We start from the raw sequence: 19,449 nt of genomic DNA, 5'->3' as shown, positions 1-19,449 counted from the left end.
ATTTGTATATCAGATAACTCATTCAGGTGAAGGTAAAATCGTTGAATTTTCACCTCACGATGTTGTAATTAAGGACCTAAAAGATCCTAGACAGATTTTAGCTACTGGCATTGATGATGATTCTACAAGGTTGTATAAGTTTAACAACTTTGGGTCATCAAATCTTCCCTCGGTATTTGTTGCTCATAATGATGAAGTGAGCAAACTTTGGCATGAGCGATTTAGTCACTTAAGCTATCGCTCCCTTCAAAATCTATGTAAAGAAAATATGGTGACAGGTCGTCCAATGGTATCTTGCGGAGATGGTGTTTGTTCTGGATGTGTACTCGGAAAACATCATCGGGATAGTTTTGAAAATCGTGCCTCTTGGCACGCCTCAGCCCCTTTACAGCTTGTGCATAATGATTTATGTGGTCCACTTCCAATTGTTTCATTCTCTGGCTATAAGTATTTCTTAACTTTCATTGATGATTTCTCCAGACGCACTTGGGTATACTTCTTAAAACTCAAGAGTGAAGTATTTAACATGTTTTTGGCCTTTAAGGCCTTTGTTGAAAAACAATCTGGACATCAAATTCTTAAGCTAAGATCTGATAATGGCGAAGAATATGTTAACAACAAATTCATCAACTTTTGCACTGAGAATGGAATTCAAATGCAACATACTGTTCCATATACTCCAACAAAATGGTGTAGCTGAAAGGAAGAATCGCACCTTAAAGGAAATGGCTAATTGTATGCTTCAATCTAAAGGACTTAGTCTTAATTTTTGGGCAGAAGCAATTAACTGTGCAAATTACATAATAAATCGCACTCCTACTAAGGTTTTAAAGAATATCACTCCAGAAGAAGCATGGAGCTCAATTAAACCAGATGTAAGTCACTTTCGTGTTTTTGGAAGTGAAGCATGGGCCCATATTCCAGATGAGAAACATAAAGCTCTAGAACCTAAGAGTGAAAAATGTATTTTTGTTGGATATTCTGAAGATGTCAAAGGATATAGACTTATTCCACTTAAGTCCAAAAATGTTATCATTAGAAGAGATGTAAAGTTTGCTGAAAATATATCGGCCTACGAGCCTAGTTCGATGGATGTGCCACCTCTCTCTATATCTTCTACTTTTGAAAATATTTCTTCTTCAGATGATGGAAGCGAGGATGACAATCCTCCCCCACCTTCTCAAGATCCTTCTTCAGCTCCTCAACTTCCAAAATGGGTCCGTGCTACTCGGGATGCAGCAAGCGCTCTTGTCGGTGATCCTACAGATCAGCGACGTACACGTTCTCAGTTCGATAGAGCCTCTTCTTTACTGGCTCAAGCTTCAGCGAATTATGATCTTGACACCTTTGAGAAAGCTTCAGGCCATCCAGATTGGAACGCAGCCATGAATGAAGAATATCGTTCATTATTGGCAAATGATACATGGGATCTTGTTCCTCTACCAAAGGGACGAAAACTTGTTAGATGCAAATGGGTTTACAGAACCAAGTATGGACCAGATGGAAAAGTTGATAAACATAAAGCTCGTCTTGTTGCTAAGGGTTTTTCACAAGTTGAAGGCATTGACTATACTGAAACCTTCTCCCCTGTTGCCAAAATGAACTCTATCCGCCTTGTTCTTTCCCTTGCTGCCTCTTTCAAATGGGAAGTCCATCAGATGGATGTTAAATCTACCTTCTTGCATGGAGACTTGCATGAAGAAATCTATATGGAACAACCTACTGGCTTTATACAAACAAACTCCAGCCTTGTATGTCAGCTTAAGAAATCCCTTTATGGTCTCAAGCAAGCTCCTCGTGCTTGGTATGCCAAAATGGATAGATTTCTTTTAGAAATTGGCTTTTCTAGGTGTCATTCTGACAAGATTGTCTACACCAAGAAAGTGGGCAAGTCTCTTATCATTCTTGTTCTTTATGTTGATGTCTTATCCTCACTGGTAGTGATCCCAACCTTATAAACCAAGGGAAGTCCAGCCTTAAAAAGAAGTTTGAAATGATAGACTTAGGACACTTGCATTATTTTCTTGGTCTTCAAGTCTTGCAATCCAAGGAAGGTATTTCCCTTTCCCAATCCAAGTATGCCTGTGATCTTCTACGCCATTTTCACATGGAAGACTGTAAGCCAGCCCCTTCTCCCTTTCAGTCTGGAGCCAAACTTTCAGTCACTTGTACTTCTCCTGAAGTAGATGCTACCTTATACCATCAACTTGTAGGAAAACTTTTGTATCTGACCCATACTCATCCTGACCTTTCCTTTGTTGTTGGCCTTATTGCTCAGTTTATGCAAAATCCACATGAAAGTCATTGGAAAGCAGCTAAAAGAATACTTTGTTATGTTCGAGGTACAGTCCAGTTTGGGATTCATTACAGTGCAGAAGCATCTCCTCTATCGGTTGGTTTCACTGATTCTGATTAGGCTGGTGACCACGCTGATCCGAAGTCTACTGCAGGTTATGTGTTCACTCTTGGTTCAAGACCTATTACATGGGCTTGCAAGAAACAAAGTGCCATTTCTCTTTCTTCAGCAGAAGCAGAGTATCGTGGTGCCGTAGAAGCTAGTAAGGAAGCCCTGTGGCTTCGTCAGATCCTGTCAGAGTTTGGCTTTCAACAACAGCATCCGACTACACTTTGGTGTGATAATCAAAGTGCCATTCAACTATGCAAAGATCCAGTCCAACATCAGCGTAGCAAACACATTGAACTGCACATGCACTTCATCAGAAAGCTCATTCACGACCATGTTCTTGAAGTGCAATATTGTTCAACAGATGATCAAGTTGCAGACATCTTTACAAAGGCTCTCACAGAGGCGAAGTTTACTAAACTTCGATTTATGGTTGGAGTTCAGGAAGTTGTCACTAAGGGGGGATAGGCTCTAATGCCTCCTTCCTTCTCCTATTGTGTCATATTTGTACATCCTTCAATCCTATCCCAAGTTGTTCTTAAGGGCGGATGTTAGGGTATTCCGACACATAGGAAATAGTTAAGTATAACTTGGTCTAGTGTAGAGTTAGGTAAAGTGTGTTTCTTTACTATGTACTTTTGTAACTTACAATCCGACGGTCACGATATGTAGTGATCCGACAGTTCATTCTCTCCTCGGTATTACCGACACTTGATCTGTGGCTTAACACCCGATTGGTCCATGATCTCTATTTAAAGAGCATGGAGGGTCATTTGTAGGGTAACCGTTCATGAGAGAAGCTTATGTAAATTGCCTGAAGTGGCCACGTTGGCTCAGGTCGTGGACCGTTTCCCTCTATGAGGGTTTTAACCACGTCAACAATACTGGTGTATTGATCTGTGATCTGTTTGTGAGCAGTGTCCTTTGGTGTTCTATCTGAGGAACTTACCCTGTAAATTCTTACACATTGGGGTTTGTCCCTAGCTAGCACCACATCTTGTGTCTTGGCTTGTCTTCTGCGATTTATATTTATGTTCTATCTGCAATTTACTTTAATGCTGATGTGATTGCTAATCTGGAAAAGATATTGAGCTAACTGTAAAAATTGAAATAAATTGCTCTAGCATAGAACATACCTAAAATTAACATGGTATCAGAGGTGAGGTGAAGACAATGCCCAAGCAAGAGTGAAAGAGCAATCACCAAAGACAGTTGGGACAGGACAAAAGGATCAATGGGATCATCATCCCTCTTCTAATTCACTAAGGATGAAGCAAAGAATATTATCAGAATGACGCAACAGAAGTTTCTGATGACCTACCTAAATATCACTTCATTGGGAAGTTCAGATCTAAGGGTGGAAGGAAAGGCGAATGCCTTGGTTGCAATAAGTTCAGCCATTATGCGAAGAAGTGTCTGAATGGCAGAGACACATCACTTGATGAAGATAAACAATCATTTTGGGAACATCTTCAATGATCAAAGGAATGACAAGCAATACAGTTCATCAAGGAAATGGTCGACTCTTCAAAGAAAGCAAGGAACCCCAAGTATGAAGAATCAAATGTTGTTTCTGATAAGATAAAGAAGCGTTATCTTGTATTGGCCCTCTCCTTCAGATTCTTTGGGAATCTGGCTTATTGATTATAGTGCTTCAAGGCACTTCATCGGAGAAATGGGTACACTCTCTAATTTGGTAGAGATGGAAACAATCATGGGATTATACTTGGAGCCGATGCCACCTATCCCAGAAAGGGTGTAGGGAATGTTATCCCTCAATTGAATGAGGGTAACTTGATTCATTTACATAATCTCTTTTATGTACCTGATCGCAAGAAGAACCTAGTGTCCATTCCAGCAATGGAAGTCAAAGGTTTCAGGGTGGCACTCATTGATGGAAAGGTACGTGTTTGAAAATAGAATTTTCAAAGATGTTTTTGAGTTCAGGGTTGTATCAAGTTGCAGGAAGTCCACTGGGGACCATGTCCACTGACACATAGCACCAGAGGTCTGTGAGTCAGAATCCAGATGGTGACAGGGATCCCTGAATTCAAAAAGAGCATGAAAGTACATGTCTGAGATGTACCAAAGGAAAATATTACAAGGGGACCATTCCCCTCATGTAGCAGGTCCACAAGTGTGGAACAACCCGAGGGGTTTGAGATTGATGATCAGGAATCTCACGTATGCAGGTGGAAGAAAGCCCTCTATGGCTTGAAGCAAAACACCCCGAGCGTAGTATGAGAGGATTGATAGCTGTCGGATGAAGCTGAGATTCACTAGGAGTGAAACCGATCCAAACCATTACCCGAAGGTTGTGGATGATAGACCTCTCATACCAGCACCTTATGAGGATGACCTATTTCTGATAGGTACAGACCCTCTCATTTGCAGAAGTAAGAGGGAGTTGGATTCCGGATGTGGAATGATAAACTGCAAGCCTGTGACTACCTCGAGGATATTAACTTTCAGAAGTTATATGGTAGTGATGTCGGACCAGATTTGGGAAATGCCTCTGAGTTTCATAAACTCATTCGCGTTGATGTTCTTGGTGAACTTCCGTCCGAACATATGTTTTGCAGTTAGCATGGCAAGCTCATATTTGGTTGAGCCTCACTGGATTGGTGCCAAGAATCCTCTAAGATATCTTCGGGGCACAATCTCTCATGGATTGAGATACACTGCCAGAAATATGAAACTGCGTGATTATTCAAATGCTGAGTGGGCAGGCAGTGTGGAGGATCACTAGAGCACTTCTCAATGCTGGTTCTCTTTAGATTCTGCTTCGATATCATGGATAAGCAGGAAGCAGAAGTCGGTTGCTATAAGCACCGTCGAGATCGAATACATAGCTATGAGTATGATCTCGTGTGAAGCTGCATGGTTGCAGAAGCTCTTAAGTGAGCTGATTGTACATACCACTGTGATTCTCTGTGACAACCAGAGGGGGGATTCGATTATTGAGGAATCCCGTATTCGATGATTGCTCTAGCAGATAGACATCAGATACTACCTTATCTGGGATATGGTAAGTCAATGAGCGAGGAAGCTCCAGATGATGTACAAGTCGCTACACTTTGTCTAAGCCCCGGGGGAAGATCAAATCTGTGATTTTCCTGAACGACTTGGAGTCGTCAAGAGACCCTTGTAAAAGGGTCCTGCATGTTGCATACATTGAGCTCTGGGAGCTCTGGGGGCTTACGGTTCTTACTGGAGCAACATATGACCACAAGGTGACTCACCCTCCCCTGGTGGTGCGCACTAAACAGGATGATTCACTCTCCTGTGGACAAGATGATTCGCTCTCTTGTGGGACAGGATGATTCGCTCTCCTATGGACAAGATGATTCGCTCTCCTGTGGATAGGATGATTAGTTCTCTTGTCGAGACATCCTACCCATGCAGTCCAGGACTCATGGGAAGTACCTCTCATCTGATCAATGAGCAGGGAAATGAGGATAGGGACCATAGTAGTACCGATGGACACATCGTTGTATCTACCGTAATTCCTATGCTAGGATGACCTTCATTGATCTGTGATCAATGACACTAGTCTGGGACCAGTGAGAGTGGTACATACTATGACACTGACTTCGGGTCAGTAAAGGACAGGTCTGGGACCAGTGGTACACACTCTGAAACTGACTTCGGGTCAGTAGAGGATTGGTCTGGGACCAGTGAGAGTGGTACATACTATGACGCTGACTTCAGGTCAGTAGAGGACTGGTCTGGGACCAATGGTACACACTCTGAGACTGACTTCAGTGGAGAATGGTATGAGACATTCTCGATCAATTCTTCTTCTTCATGGTTCAGCAGAGCTGAGCTGAGCTGAGCTGAGCAAGAGCTGAGCAGAGCAGAGCTGAGCAGAGCAGAGCAGAGCTGAGCAGAGCAGAGCAAAGCTGAACAGAGTTGAGCTGAGCAGAGCAGTGCAAGGCACTGATGGCAAAGATAGTACAGTCGGATATATGGATCAGCGGATGGAGTTCTCCCTAGTTGAGAGGGAGTGTTAAAATTGGCAACTAGGGCCAAACTCCATGTGGGTCATCTTATTTATGGCAGCTGATATTTTTATTGGATCCCTCTCATCGAGAGGTGTAGGATTGATCTAAAGATCATCCGATTCCGATAAGTATTTATGAAGTTATGAATTTATTTGTGTTATAAGACAAATTGTCAAGTCGGCCAGCAACTTATGCCCAATAGTCATGTCTATTCATCATCTACGTTTTAGTATAAATAGAAGAGGACTTGAAGTCATTTGGACACATCCTCTTCATGTGATCTCCTCCTCTCCACGTCTTTGGGTTTTTGGTGAAGGAGAGACACAAAAGAGCATACGTTGGTCTAGCATGAAGCCCTAACCGCAGATGATGCCCTAGCTGATCCAATGCAGTTCTTGAAGACACTTATACGCAGTTCTTGAAGACACTTATACGCAGTTCTTGAAGATACTTATACGATGTTCATGGTGAGACCTTATACGCTGTACATGGAGACCTTATACTCAATACACGGAGACCTTATTCGTTGTTCATATACGCTGTTCTTGAAGACATTTATACGCAGGGCAGAGAGACTCCTTACACGAAGTTCATGAAGACATTCATACGCAGTCATGGTGACATTTTATACGTTGTTCATGTGATACCTTTATACGATGTTCATATGACACTTTATACGTTGTTCTTAAAGACATTTATACGCAGAGCACAGAGATATTTATACGCAGTCATAACCGCAGTCAAGCCACAGATTCAGCATACCTGTGTTCTAATGGAAGTATCCTCAGATGAAGAAAGCAAAGAAGAATGTATGTGATCTAGGCACATCTATCTCGGATAGACGAGGCATAAATAACTTTGGATAAGGACACAGTGAATGAATCATCCTCGGCTTGTCAAGACTCAATAAATATCACGTTGGTAGCATCATTACAATAATGTAGATCTATGCTAATTCAGTAAGTCTACATGATAATAGAAACCCTCGGCATACTTGCAGCAGTCTTGATGTGCTATGATCACAACAGCTATAAACGTTGATTTTGGTTTCGGTTGGATGAAGAAGATCTCGGTATATAGATCTCGGTGACATACATCTTGTACAGCAATGACTTGAAGTATTAGATGATGTACCTATATGCAGTGATAGTGATCACCTCTGCGAAGAGTGTCAGTCTCATCAAAGGTAAGAGACAAGGATCATAATCTTACAATACAGTGAGGTGCAATTATGATCTCAAGGTACTAAGATCATCTCAGCCTCTAGGAACAGTCATGGTGTATAATCCTCTCATCAAAGCAGTGATGAATGATGATAAATGAAGCAGCATGATGATGAAAGATGCAGCACAGTGGGCATGATAAGTAAGGAGCAACATGATGATGAATAGGGCTGCATAATGATAGAAGATGCAGCACAGTGGGCATGATAAATAATGAGCAGCATGATGATGAGAGCAGATGAGAGCAGCTCTATCATCAAGGTTCAACACTGTGTCACATGGTTATGTGCAGCAAATGGACGAGAGGCAGCACTATGATAGGTGAAGGAGTCACCTTAGAGAATCAGTTGAAGCAATATGTCTTCAACTGATCTCATGCAGATATCAAAAGTCAAAGTGTTGACTTCTATTGTAAATGTACTATCTCTCTCACTTTCTCTGCTGAACTTTGAAGAACATAAAAGAAGAATTGATCAAGGGTTTCCCCACATTGGGGTTTGTCCCTGGCTAGCACCACATCTTGTGTCTTGGCTTGTCTTCTGCGATTTATATTTATGTTCTATCTGCAGTTTACTTTAATGCTGATGTGATTGCTAATCTGGAAAAGGTATTGAGCTAACTATAAAAACTGAAATAAATTGCTCTAGCATAGAACATACCTAAAATTAACACCATTGGATACCTAAGACCACATCCACTCCTCCTAATGGTACCGTGTAGAACAGAGATTCTAAATTAAAGTCTTGAATCTGCAATTTGACTTTATGGCATTTCCCTACTTTTTCAATTTTCTTACCGTTGACTACCATAACCTTCATGGGAAATGTAAAAATGTTGAGTCTCTTTGCCATGGTTGAGTCCAAAAAATTGTGGGTGCTACCGATATCGATGAGAACCATTACATTGTTCTTCTTGATATATCCTTTTAATTTTAATGTCTGGGGCTGCGATATATCTGTCATGGCCGATAATGATACTTGCGGAATGCTCTCATCATCTAGTTCTTGAGAGAATTCCGGGAATCTTCGATTTCTACATCTGATTCATCACTGTCTGAATCATTAGTTGCTTCGCATTTATACAGGTTTTTGGTCTCTTTTCCTTTAGCACACCTATGTTTAGGGTCCCATTTTTCACCACAGCGTTTGCATTTGCCCTCTTTCATCCTTTGCATTTCCACGTTAATTTTTTCTCCTTCACAAAGATGTGGTGGAACATATTTTGTGTTATCCGTGTTCGCAGACTAGGGAAATCTTCGTCTCAAATATACTCTTTCAGCCTTTGACCACAACATCTTTTCAAATTTCTTTTCAGCAGCTTTTGCTTTTTGTCTTGCTACTTCTATCGACGTAATGTCATGAAGCTCAAGTTTTGCTTGTAGATGGGGTTTAAGTCCCGAGGTGTACGATTGAATGAGACGAGTTTTTGATAATCCAGGTACTCGTGTTGCTAAAGTCTCCCATTCTCGAGTGTATTCATCCACATCTTCTTTTTATCGCAATCTGGTGAATGTTGAGAAGGACTCTTCTTTCTTGACACCTTGGAACCTTTTAAAGAACGCATCCTTAAATTTCCTCCAACTGATAGCAAGTGTCATTTTCTTCCACCACATATACCAACTATATGTTTCGCCTTACATTTTCATGGAAGCATGCCTAATCTTTTCGTCATCATTGTCAATATAGTAGATTTTGAAATATTCTTATGCTTTATTGAGCCAAGCAACGTTGCATTTTTCGTTACCGTCGAATTTGGAATCTTACTATCTCCTTGTTTCCATTATTCCCTTAACAGATTTAGTTGTTGGGAGCATGTGTAGGAGATCATTATGCTAGCTGAATCTTTCATTCTCCAACATGTATTGCATTCTTCTTTAAGACAACCTACACAACTTTTGCATGTGCATTATAACCTCGTTGATATATTCCTCATACAACTTTACCAATGAGGTTCAAAACATTAAACTTTAAATATCAAAACTTCAATGAAAGAAGTGTTTGTAATAAGTCATTTATCCCTACTGCCTACAACACCTGGGAATAAACCCCATGCAACAATAGCACAAGTCACACATTGCAAAGAAAAACCCTTGTGCAATTCCCCAGGGATAGTCAGCAATTTCACAGGTAGCACTAATTATCGGGTCACACTGCTTAACTAAGATCCGATTGTTGGATAAAGTTGTCATTGATGTCAATATGATGGCAACTTGGGTGCATTGTTGAAGATGACAAAACCCTAGCCCTAGTTGAAGCATGCCTTGGATAACCCTAACCCTAGAAATGATGAGTTGGCAAGCCCAAACCATAATTGAACACAATAAAATCCTAAATGATGGCAACCCTAACTTGTGCAAAGAAGCCCTTGTCCTAATATGATGGAACCCTACCTTGCTAAGCCTAATCCTATGCCCTAATCATCTATACCCTACTCCTAATGCACATAAGAGCTTTAGTTGGTGCTTAAAATCCTTGCTACAAGATGTCCTAAGAACACCCTAAGAAACCCTAGCAAGACCTTGAAGAACATCTATTGAAATCCTAAATCCATGCATGAAAAACCCTAATTCAATTAATGCCCTTATTCCTTAATAGGGTTGTTATGAAAAAAGTGCATATGATGAAGAAATAATTAAATTGGCACCATTAGAGGTCATATCTTGAAGGGATGACTACATCAACTTATAGAGGAGATTTGTAGCTTTCCAATGAGTATCTACTTGCCCCCAAACTCCCTACCGTTGAAGAAAAATTAATTTTTAAAGTTAGTAAAAATTAAAATCTGGCAAGCCCCTATGGGGATTCTCTTGCTCTTGACTTGGAGCAGAGGAAGATTTTGGTGTCATCCTCGTCTGACCAACTGAGATGGGGTCGAAACACCGAAGGCACCTTTAACCTCAAAGAAGCTAAACGCATGGCCCTAGGTTTCGATTATCCAAACCCTGATCAAGTTTGGAATGACCTTTGGCAGAACTTGCAATGGATGAAAATCAAGTTGTTTATGTGGTTGGTTCACCAAAAGAAAATTCTCACATGGGAGAATCTTCTGAAAAGGGGCTTTGTTGGCCCATCCAAATGCCATCTATGTGGCTTACAGGAGGAGACAATGGAACATTTACTAAACCTCTGCCCCTTCACCTCTACCTTGTGGGATTGGGCGGCCTCAGTCTTCAAGCAAACTGACAGGGACAGACTCAGCATCACCAACACTTTGAAGAATTGGAGGAAAGACTTCTCAGGTAATGAAATCATTAACAAGGCTTGGACTCTGGTTCTAGGCTTTATTATCTGGGATGTCTGGAAAGAACGCAATGGCAGGATTTTCAAGAACAAAACAGGCTCGACCCAGAACATCATTGTCCAAATTTTACGACAGCTCAAAGATACAGTAGGAGCCCTTATGTGGAAAATTCCTGAGGACCCTCCTTCGCCCCAGGATGCTCACATATTGCTGCAGTTGGGTCTCCATTCTCTGGTTCCCCAAGGCACTATCAAGGGTGTGAGAAAAACAATTGCTGGTAAAGATATCTAGCAGCCTCCTCCTCATGGTTTTTTGAAAATCAATATAGACAGGGCCTCTAAGGGCAACCCAGGGATGGTTGGATTTGGCGGTGTCATAAGAGATGAGCAGGGGCGCATAAAGGATATCTTTCACAGTCATTTGGGGACTGCCACTAATAACATGGCGAAGCTCATGGCCTTAGAGCAGTGCCTGGAAATCCTGATGGAGTCAAATTTACACAATGCCATCATTGAAGCTGACTCTGAATTGGTCATTAATGCGGCCAAGAAAATGTGTAATGGAATGGCACCTGGAAAAGTGTCGAAACATTGGAGGCTCTCGCAGGTCTTTCAGCGTATTCATTCCCACTTGCGAACCCTGAGAACCGTCAGCTTCGTTCATGTGCGAAGAAAAGCCAATATGTTAGCTGATCATCTGGCGAATGAAGGAGTGCTATGTAAGGAAAGCTATATTCAGTACGACTAGGATTCTATACCCTCTGGTAAACTGTGTGATGATTGTCAACGACAGGCAGCCAAAGACATGGCGTACTTCCAGACCATGAATAATGAGCAGGAGGAAGACAATGGTCTCTCTGGACCAGGGGTCTAATTTTGTTTTTGTGTGTAAGGTTTTGGGTTTTGTTGACCCTGTTGTTTGTTTATCATCAACGGGTCTGTCTTTTGTTGGTCTTTACACTTGTAAAGATGTGTACCATATGTAATCTTTTTTTTTCGGTTAATTGAAGGCTCCACTCTTACTTGACCAAAAAAAAATCTGGCAAGCCTACATGCGTAGGCTCACGTGTCCCTTCAAAAGATGTATCTCCTCATTATAAAGGAAAACATGTATAAATAAAAGGTCAAGCTCTTCATTTCCATCATCCAATTTCGGTCAAGCATAAGAAGAAGGATTCAAGTCTGAAATTGAAAAAGGAAAAAAGGACAAGGCTTAAAGAAGGACAAATTATTGGGGCTGTTTTATTAGGTGATTTGTCTCTCCATTAGAGGTCTGAACTGTAGCAGAAGGAGGCCGCATAACATGAGGGAGTTCTCGGTCTTATTGCAGGAGGCCGAAAGGCCTGTTGAGGGCTGTTTGTGACTACTGTAAGAGTGCCACAGGCCTAAACAGAGATTGGGAGAAGACTTGGGCAGATTAGAGAAGGCTGGAAGACAGCAGAAGCAAGAAAGTGGTATCAGAGCTAAAGCTCTCGAGTTTGAATCACACTCGGCTCATGCTGGTGGTAGATTGTTGGACATTGGATAAACCAACACTCCCCGTGTGTTTCGTGACATGTACTTAAACGCTTCTCGTGGATCCGTTAACTCTGGCAATGCGTCCATTTACATTACACCTGCGGGTTTTGGTGTAATGGCAATCATGATTACAACACCGGTTGCACATAATGAACATGGTCACGCTAACAATTTCTCACACAACCTCATCACAAGCACCATGGCAGAACCAAGCAGAGCGCACAGTGTAGTTGACAATTCAACAAAAGTCTGTGCTGATTTCCAGCAGTCAGAATGGATCATCTTCCAACAACCCTGTCTCTTGCTCTTCACCATTTTTGTATATTATTGTATAACATGGAATATGATCAAACAAGAAGACAAAACACTTCGTCTTCCCTTGGCTAGGTTATTCATATTGTTCCTATATTTTACATTCTTTGTTAACAAACTTTAGAGTTGATCCACTGCCCAAACAATTGTGTCATTGTTTGTGTAATGTTATGTTTATTTGCTTTGCTAGGTTTATGAGTTGCCCCATAATCATAATATGGGAAATGAATCCTCTGTAATTTGTGTTATGGCTTGTGTATTTCTAAAGTTTGGATCCAGTTTTCATTCATTAAGGCCATCAATTCATTAGGAAAATAAGACAAGATACCATTCCTGCATTTTGTCCATACCCAAGGATAATTTCAAAAAAAAAACAACGTGCTGGAGAAGATATGAAAAATTGCAGGGAATATAAAAAGTGCTCCATCTCGTATTCACCTGATTTATTTTGTCTACATGGTATATGTAGAGACTAGAGAGACATGGTAAACTCTCTGGATCTGGAAGGTAATAATTGGATGATACAAACAGTAGCACAGATCAATAATACAAACTGGAACAGTGGCATCGTTGGCAGCTGATGTGGTCAAGTAATGAGAATTTATAGGGAAAAAGGAAATGCAAATTTGAATGAAACATGTACCCTGAAACTTCTGTATGCTATAAGCCTATAACAATATCAGACCCCTGCTCTCTTAAGATATGAATCTCTACACAAATTTGACAATTGTCAAAATATAAAAGTTTTATCGTGTAATATTAGGAGAGAAATCTTACATTGTGTTTCAAGAAGATGACTGGTGCTTCCTTGTCACCAGCTCCTTTGCACAACTTTATGAAGCCCTGCTCAATATACTTACAACTTCCACAAGCTGTTCGGTAAAAATCCACCACTACCAGAGAACCTGTCTTCTTGGTTGTCTCAAGGATTTCTTCCAATTCTGCATCGGTCCTGAATTCTTTCACACAATCTACGGGACACAGATCCTCATCCTCCTCATAATCAGGTAATTTTACTTGACTTTCAGCCTTCATCCTCCTATACTCTGCCGCATTAAGGGCTGCATATGTTTTTACCCTGCCTGACGTTTTCTTTATCTTGAAAGAATGATTCTCAACTTGTACAAGTCTCAGACTTGGCAACATATGAACTGCTCTAAACCGAGAGTACTTCCACGTGATTTTTGCTGCATTCAGAGAAACAGTGTTGTATAAAAGGATTTTGATTTATCAATCTACACATAATTATTTAGTTCTGGAAAACATCTGTACCATTCAACGTTTGAGATGAACAACACACATTCATGTTTTTGTACACAACTGATCAACTTGAAATGCAGAGCGAGTGTTCCTGGGTCACAGCTGCTGAAGAGGCTATAATAGTTCCCTTCCCCAGAAATGCCTCTTGCCGAGCAAGTTTTGATTTTTAATAAAGCCCAAAGCAAACCTACATAACCAACAAGTTGAACGAATCAATGAAATTACTGCATTCTAGTAATGTTCAAGCATAAATGAAGCTACCATGAATAGAGTAATCAGGCAATGCACATGACCAGAATGGAAATCAAAAACTGCAGTCCCTTATTTTCGGCGAGATATTAGACTACCCTAACAGCTTATAACCTAGTGAACCACAACTGCATCTTGAAAATAAGGCACGCCCCGCTCAACAAAACCTGCCGAAGCTTATAATTGAGAAACAGCAAATTCGTATAGTAAAGACATTGAAGAAAACTGTTGCAACTGATTGTTGAAGGGAACTGCATTCTGCAACTTAGACATCATTAACAATATTAAGTTTGCCAACATTATTTCAGGCAAAGCACTGAACAGACCGAGAATCAGGCAATCTTAACTAGCATAGATCCATGCTAACTACTAATCTATTAAGCACTAAGAGAATCAAAAACTGAGGTGCAAATTTCTTGTCCCTTAATAGCTCTAGGGTTAACATAAATCTATGCTGGTTTATTTATAGTTTTTGTTCATACATGAAAACTCTGGTGGTAAGATCAACTGGTTATTGCCAATGTTAATAGGCATTTGGCTAGTTCCGTGTCAGCAGGTGCCCGGTCCAAATCCCACTAGGTTAGGCACACTACTCTATGCTGGTGGGTTTAGTAGGGTTACCATCACAAATGTGGGGAAACATCCATTCGGTTTATTGAGATTTCTTCGGTGAAAAGGGATAAAATTACACCCAAAAAGGGAAAAAACAATCTATGGTGGTAATATAAATAATATTTCCATCTGTGTACATTATGGTAAAAAATGAAAGGTTGATTCTTTTTTTTACTTGATTTAATTACCATTACCACATACATGTGACAGAGATCTCCATGAACCTAGGCTGTAGAACCCCTCATTTCTTTCAATACAAACATATGTTATGGTAGCCGAATGCAACTTCAAGATGATGTCGGGAAACAACATCATGATCCGGCAAGAAACCACATCTCAGTCCTTAGTGCTCTGGAAAGCCGATGCACACAATGTTTCGAACCCTAGAAACTATATTTAAGCATACATCCAGAAAAGTGGATTTGGTCGAAAGTTTCCCGCATCGTGATTGACAAGCAATGGAAAGTGATTCCGTTCCAACATATAATCACACCATGTTTGCACGCAAAGCTGTTTAAAAGATAGGCCCTGTTTGCACACGAGTTCTTGGTAGAAAAACATACACCCGACTGGGAGGCCCGATCCCAAATAAAATACAGAATGTGTATTGCCAATATTCCCTGTGGTCAAACCATGACTGGGACTTGTCATGAGTTTTCCAACGCCAGAACTTCTTTCAAGTATTTCAGTTGTTGAATTAAATAGAGACAGGGCCTTCCTTTTCTGCAGGGCAGGCAGAACCGAATTAATGGACTTTCGTCATCCAAGACCCCAAGAAGTGGTGAATTTTGGAGTGTCCTAATTTTTCGGGAGTGCTATGAGCAAAATCGTAGGTGGCCTGCACTGACCCTTCTAAGCCACACTGAAAGCATGAATATCTAATAAACAGAAAATTGTGTTTAAGCCCTGAGATTCACAGGGTATAAATCAATCCAAGCAATCTGACTCCACAGGCAAAATTGTGTTTTATGCACTTCATAATTTAGATTGCAAGGCGCGCCATAATGATGCAAAACACGATGACTGGAGAACAAACAAACCCCCAATGAAAAGACAATCCACAGTCAGCTCAAACAACCAAATTCACAGAGACCAAGATTGCGCAGATACCAGGTAAATGTTCGGTTAGGGATGTGGCATGAAATGAAATAGGGCAATAAAAACCAAAATTTAAGCGATACCAAACCCAATTCGTTACCTATCCTAGAAATGGGGAATGTAGGTTTATTTGAATGCAGTTCAAATGGAATCAAACATTCCATAAGACCTATAAAGGAAATTAAATAAATAAATAAGCAGGCATAACAGATGAGAGAATGAGCTATTACCGTGATCTAATCAAATGCAGGAACCCTTCGAAACTAAAATTATCTCCAATTATAAACACAGTGCTATTTTGGTTTAAGAATTTGCAATCCAGACAAATCCATAGGGTATTATTCAATTAAAAAACTTGTGAATGAAGAAGTATTTGCTACCTATGGTGCATGCTATGAATTGCCAACCACCATTCTCCGCGCCTCAGAAGCCCGGGTCCGCCAAAGCGCCCTTGTGTGTTGACATTTTCGGAAGATTAGTGCATAATTACTAGATTTCTAAATGAGTCATGCTGTAATCTGCTGTCTATTTAATACAGGGTAAATGGCCGTCATGATTGATATTTACAACATTCATGCTCAGTGTGTTTATTATTCGTCCTGTTAATCCAAAGCGTCGAAAATGTAGTTCTGTCGAAAGAAATTATTTTAACGTCTATCAAGTTCTAAATGTAGCTCTGTCAAAATTGGTGAGCGTAGAAATTGTAGTTATTTCGGAATTTGTGAAGAAAATAATTATTTTAACGTGTTCTAAATGCGGCTCGGTCAAAATTGGTGAGCTTAGAGATTGTAGTTATTTTGGAATTTGTGAAGAAAATTGTTCTAAATGCGGCTCGGTCAAAATTGGTGAGCTTAGAAATTGTAGTTATTTCGTAATTTGTGAAGAAATATTTTAAGGTTTTTAAAGTTAAAGAAAGCAATTATTTTAACGTCTATGAAGTTAAAGGTAGTTTATAGGAGAGATTGTTTAGTCATCTAATTCATGTATTCAGTTCATTTCATGTGAAGTCTTATAACAAACTCCCCCAGCTTCTAGACAAACTCCTTGCTGATTAAATTATCCCAAGAACTAGTTGCCAAAGTATCTCCATAACTTTCCCGGTTGTCTTTGAAGGCCTTGAATTCTAATATAAAATGCGTTTCTATTTCCACTTTTCCGGAAGAGCGAAAAATACATACTCTTTTTTCTCACACTTCTTAGTCCTTAGCTATGCAATAAGCATTTTGGCTCTCCAAGAAATATTAGCTCCTATGTACACTTTTGGTGATGATTATGAGTGAGATTAAACTCTTCAATATAGTACTATTTCTTTGTACCTAGCTTCTTATCTCAAGTACACTTGTGGAACTTATCCATAGCAAAAGTTTTTATCTCTTTATTGTTTGTGGGACACATGTTCAAGCAAATAACCCATTTACTAAACCATTTGTTATTTTCTCACATCCAAGTCTTCTTTCTTTTGCACAATATGTCCTTAAATACAACCTTAGGCCATTTTCCCTCTTCTATTTGCTCAATTTTTTTTAAATACCTTATGACCTGCACCATAGCAATTAATTCAATGGGAGCAGCCCGTTGTTTCACTTAACAAGATAACATAAGGAACTGCTCTTCTAATTTTGAATTTGTTTGTAATCAAGCGCTTTTGAATTTTTTCAATTTGTTCCCACTATATGTTGAATGTACTACTAGCCCACAATTCACAACCATAAAGAATCATTAGAATCACTAAAAACCCAAAAAGAGTTTGTGTGGTTTTCTAGTCCCATAACTCTGCCTCTCTACAGCTATTTTGAAAAGCATAAAATGTTTTCCAACCCCCCAAAATTATTTTCTTTCTATAGTCGTCCCAGCTTAGATTTTTATTGAAATCAATTCCGGAGTATTTGTAATTTGCAACTTCTTTCAAGGTGTTGCTCTCAAAGTAGAACTTATGTTGGTTATGTTTTCTTTTGTTAGAGAAAATCACGAATTTCGTTTTGCTAATATTGACTTGCATCCTCACCCTTCTACAAAAATTCTCAAGGGAAAGTAAGTGCTTTTGCAAAGACCATATTTAGCAATCAGAATAAGGTCATTTGCATACAAAACAAGCCTTCTAACAAACTCGCCCAAATGAATGTCGTCACCCCTTGTGAATTTAGTCACTCTTCAAGCTTGTCGATATATGAACCAAAAAGGGTAGGAGACAATGGGCAACCTTGCTTGACCCTTATATCACTTCTAAAACTTTCAGAAATGCTTGCTGGAGTTCTAATTTTGACTTTCACCTCTTCATACAGCCTATGAACAATTGCTCTCAAATGCCTGTGAACCCCAAGTTCCTCCATTCTATGCCAAAGCTTATACCTATGAGCAATGTCAAAGGCTTTTCTGAAATCAACAAAGCAACAAAAAGCTTCTTCCTTTTCCTCCCAAACTTTTTCAATGATGTGCCTTAAAGTTATACTATGATCAAATGTGGAATGTTTAGGTCTAAAACCTGCTTGCCCTTTAGCACGTTTATCTCTTTCTTACACCCACTTGCTGATTTTATTTTCTAGCATGCTTCCAAATAACTTTGCAAATAAGGTGTTTATCATTATGGTCTTATAATTAGAAGGATTATTTATGTCACCACTCTTAAAAAGAGGTATTGCCATACTAGTTATACAGTCTGTGGGAAACCCCTATTGTATGATGTTGTTGAAATTTTTTGTAATATAAGGTGCAAGAATTTTTAAGCCCCAATTTAGATACTTTGGATGGAGTTCAGCTAACTCTTTTGCTTTTCCAACACCCAACTTCTTGATACCCATCTTTACCTCTTGCATCGTGAAGAGTTCAGTATCAGTGTTGACCAAGGGAGGAGGGTCAACCTTGGGATCGTGCTCATAAAGTTGTCTTGCATAGTCAAACCATTTAGAAGTTGTAATATTATTTTCAGTTTTCATCTTTCTCGGTTGGAGCTCCTTCAAATAATTTGGGGTTATTATTCCTAAAGAAGATTAGTTCTTTCCTCCTTGAAACCATGAAATCATGTTTTTTTTTTCTTAATATTTTCTTGTAAGCTTTGATCTTTATGTTATCTTTGTTTGGCTCTTTCCACATTCTCCTTGCCTTTTTGCATTTCTCGTCAAACCAAGCATTAACCGAAACTAATTTGTTTCAGACTTCTTAATTTTTGCTCTTTTGCACTCTGCAGGTGCGCTTTGAATTAAATGTGTTAATTCGTGATTATGAAGGCCATGGATCAAAATTTTCTCCTTCTCGAAGAGCTTCTCTAGCGCTATTTTGAAGGTATTACAATTTTCTGGAGTCAAAAGAATTATGCCCTTTGGGAGATATTGTTGAACACACAATTTTTTTTACCCTAACTACTTCTTTCCAACCCAAGAGAAACTTAAATAAATTGGCTTGTGATCCGATTTTAAATCCCAAAGTTGTTCTCTAATCAAAACTTCATCTATTTTCTCACACAAACCATGCAAGCAAATTATATCGTCTGGTACACTTGCTCCATTGTAAGTAGTGCAAGTGAAATTAAGAGT

The 19,449-nt window shown here is 39.7% G+C and overlaps 1 protein-coding gene across 1 annotated transcript in view; it reads right to left on the bottom strand.

Moving 5' to 3' along the window:
• The window catches only part of LOC149236056 (Thioredoxin superfamily protein), a 30,574-nt gene extending 14,239 nt beyond the window's left edge, over positions 1-16,335 (bottom strand). Inside the window, exons 1-3 of the mRNA XM_089372305.1 lie at positions 16,300-16,335; positions 14,001-14,147; positions 13,478-13,887 (exon numbers count right to left, since the gene is read on the bottom strand). Coding sequence (XP_089228431.1) covers positions 13,478-13,846 — 369 coding nt within the window. The 5' untranslated portion in view covers positions 13,847-13,887; positions 14,001-14,147; positions 16,300-16,335. The remainder of the gene's footprint in view (positions 1-13,477; positions 13,888-14,000; positions 14,148-16,299) is intronic.
• Positions 16,336-19,449: the final 3,114 nt, after the last annotated feature.

The sequence above is a fragment of the Pinus tabuliformis genome, chromosome 8 (assembly GCF_031772625.1).
Source record: "Pinus tabuliformis cultivar Carrire ecotype Pingquan chromosome 8, CPIR1, whole genome shotgun sequence".
Taxonomy (NCBI): domain Eukaryota; kingdom Viridiplantae; phylum Streptophyta; class Pinopsida; order Pinales; family Pinaceae; genus Pinus; species Pinus tabuliformis.
The sequence above is the reverse complement of the archived record's forward strand: the minus strand, read 5'-3'. Positions and strand labels throughout refer to the sequence as shown.